General features: G+C 55.8%; 1 protein-coding gene across 1 annotated transcript in view; it reads right to left on the bottom strand.

Moving 5' to 3' along the window:
- NHP2 (NHP2 ribonucleoprotein) overlaps positions 1 to 2361 on the bottom strand; it is a gene marked incomplete at its 5' end in the record, with an annotated part of 5320 nt that extends 2959 nt beyond the window's left edge. Inside the window, 1 exon segment of the mRNA XM_014591760.1 lies at positions 2292 to 2361. Within this exon segment, the coding sequence (XP_014447246.1) occupies positions 2292 to 2361 (70 nt within the window).
- Positions 2362 to 2388: the final 27 nt, after the last annotated feature.

The raw sequence follows: 2388 nt of genomic DNA, 5'->3' as shown, positions 1-2388 counted from the left end.
CACACCGCAATCCCTTCTCCATTCTCCTCTTGGGATCTTGGGCACGCGCGCACACACACACACACACACCCAGCGTGAGTTTAAGCCACCGGGTCCGGGACTCGAACTGCGGTTGACTACATGGGAGTCCAGCAACATAGCCATTACACTAACTGTTGGTCCCAGAGATTGCTATTTCTTGACAAATGCCAAAGGGGCCCTGAGGAGTAAGCTCAGCTCTCCCTAGAAAGTTAGAAAAGGTTTCAACGAGAAGTGACGCTTGAACAGAAAGCTGAGGGCTGAGCATCTGTCAGGCAGCCCGTGGCGCAGCCCATGGCGGGCCTGGGTGCAGGAAAAGCCTAAGGCTGGGAGAATTAGGATTGCACCAGATGCTGGCTATTGGGAACCTGGGACAGCTTCAGGATCCAGGATGGGGGGCAGGTGGGTAAAGCTGGAGAGATTGGCAGGGGACACAGAGGAGAGCCTCGAGTGCCAGGCTAAAAATCATGGGCTCTATCTCAAGAATGACAGAGTGGGGCTGGCAGGTGGCATGGTGGTTAAGGCACTGGAATGTAGCTGACTGGTTCAAGTCCTGGACCTGGCGATTTGCTTCCTCATTTTCCCTTTCTCTCTGTCTCTCTGGTCAAATGAAAAATAATGGTAATAACAAAACTAAATAGTTTTTTTTAATCTTTAAGAGCCAGCAGATGACGTAGTGGTTATATCACTGGACTCCCACATGGCCGATCACGGTTAGTCCCAAACCCAGTGGCTTGAAACTCATGCTAGGCGCGTGCGCATATGTGCCCAGGATCCCAGGAAGAGACGGGACTGCGGTGTGGCCATCCCCCTAGGGGGTGACTTCTCACTTTCTGTTTCTTTCTCTCTTGCTCTGGCGGGAGTGCATGCCCTAAGACCAAAATAAGACTGGGAACCAATGACAGCTTGTCAGAATCCTCAGCTAGGGATGCTGGCTGGCAAGATGTCAGGACTCTGGTGCAGGGTCCTCAGCAGCCTGGAAGACACACAAGAGTCTGTTCTCCAAGGGTGGGTGACAGGAGGAGGGATGGAGGGACAGTGACAGGAGAACTCGGCCAGTTCTCCATGTGTCTCACTGGCTCCTCCCCCTCGCAGTTGTAGGTGTCAGTGTTCCTCACAACCTGGCCCTGGCTGCCCTCTTCTTTCTTCCTGGGTGACACGATGCACAGCCACAGGGTCAGGTGTCAGCCATGTGCTTCCAAATCCAAATCTACTCTCCAGGCAGGTCCTCTCCCAAGCTCCAAACCCATATAACCACCTGCCTATCTGACTGTTCTGGGGCTTGGGGGACAGTGTGTCTCAAAGGCACCTCAAAAGGTCATCTAAAACCAAGCTTGTGATCACTTCACACAAACCAGGTCCCCCTCCACCATTCGCAAGCTCAGGGAAGGGGCCCTCTGTCCACTTGGCTGGGCACTTTCTAACGGAGATGGCATGTCCTCATTCTTCATATTAAGGCTTTCAAGTAACCCACTTTAATTCTGTCTACCCCTGCCATCACCTTCCCAAATGTACACTTCCCTAGTCCTGTCCTCAGTCAGGGTGTCACTCCGGGGCTTTAACCCCTTAGTACAACAGCTAAACCTGCCACGCTCGCGCGCCTCAAGAGAAGGCAGCAGTGCCCACCACTGCCCTCTCCTGCCCTGGCAGCTTCTCCCATTAACCTGTGTGTCTTCAGATCTCAGTTCAAATGGGTCTGCTCAGGGCAACTCCCCAGGCACATCCTCGGCAATCCCTCAACTAGCCTGGACCGGGAGCATCAAATCCCCCAGCACTGTTTCTTGAATGCCCACAGTGTGGCAGATACTTGGGGACAGTGGAGGCAGGTCCTGTTGGCAAGGAATTTACTGTCTGGCCGGAGTGGGAGAGGGAGTAAATAAGCTCCAGAATGGGACAGGCCAGGAAAGAAGTGGGGCAATGACGTCATCCTCACTGCACCCTGCACTTGTCCTTCCCGGCTCCCGGCCACAACCGGTGACATCTGCCTGTTGGATTATCTCATCAGGGTCATTTGCCACCCCATAACACCTGCCTGAGAAGGGGGCGACCGCAGGACACTGCAGGTGAGGCACGCCGGCCCCCGCTGGGCCCTGGCCAGGGGCTCGCTCCAGGCTGCGCACACCCTCGGTGTCCCCGCGGGCAGTGCACGACCGCTCGGTCACCCTCGGGTACGGGCGGAGTCAGGGTCGCCGTGTCACCAAGGACTGCTGCCGTTGGTACATGGGGGTCGTCGCTACCATCTGCGGACGCAAAGGCCGGCGGGAGGCACTCACCCTTTCTCGCCTTTGTTAACAAACTTCTGGACCTCCTTCACCCCGCGCCGAATCTGCTTCTGCTTCACGGCTGCAACGGCGAGAGTCAGTCGGGGGG

This window comes from Tupaia chinensis, unplaced genomic scaffold, assembly GCF_000334495.1.
Source record: "Tupaia chinensis unplaced genomic scaffold, TupChi_1.0 Scaffold000612_1, whole genome shotgun sequence".
NCBI lineage: Eukaryota > Metazoa > Chordata > Mammalia > Scandentia > Tupaiidae > Tupaia > Tupaia belangeri.
This window is presented reverse-complemented; position numbering and strand designations above follow the sequence as displayed.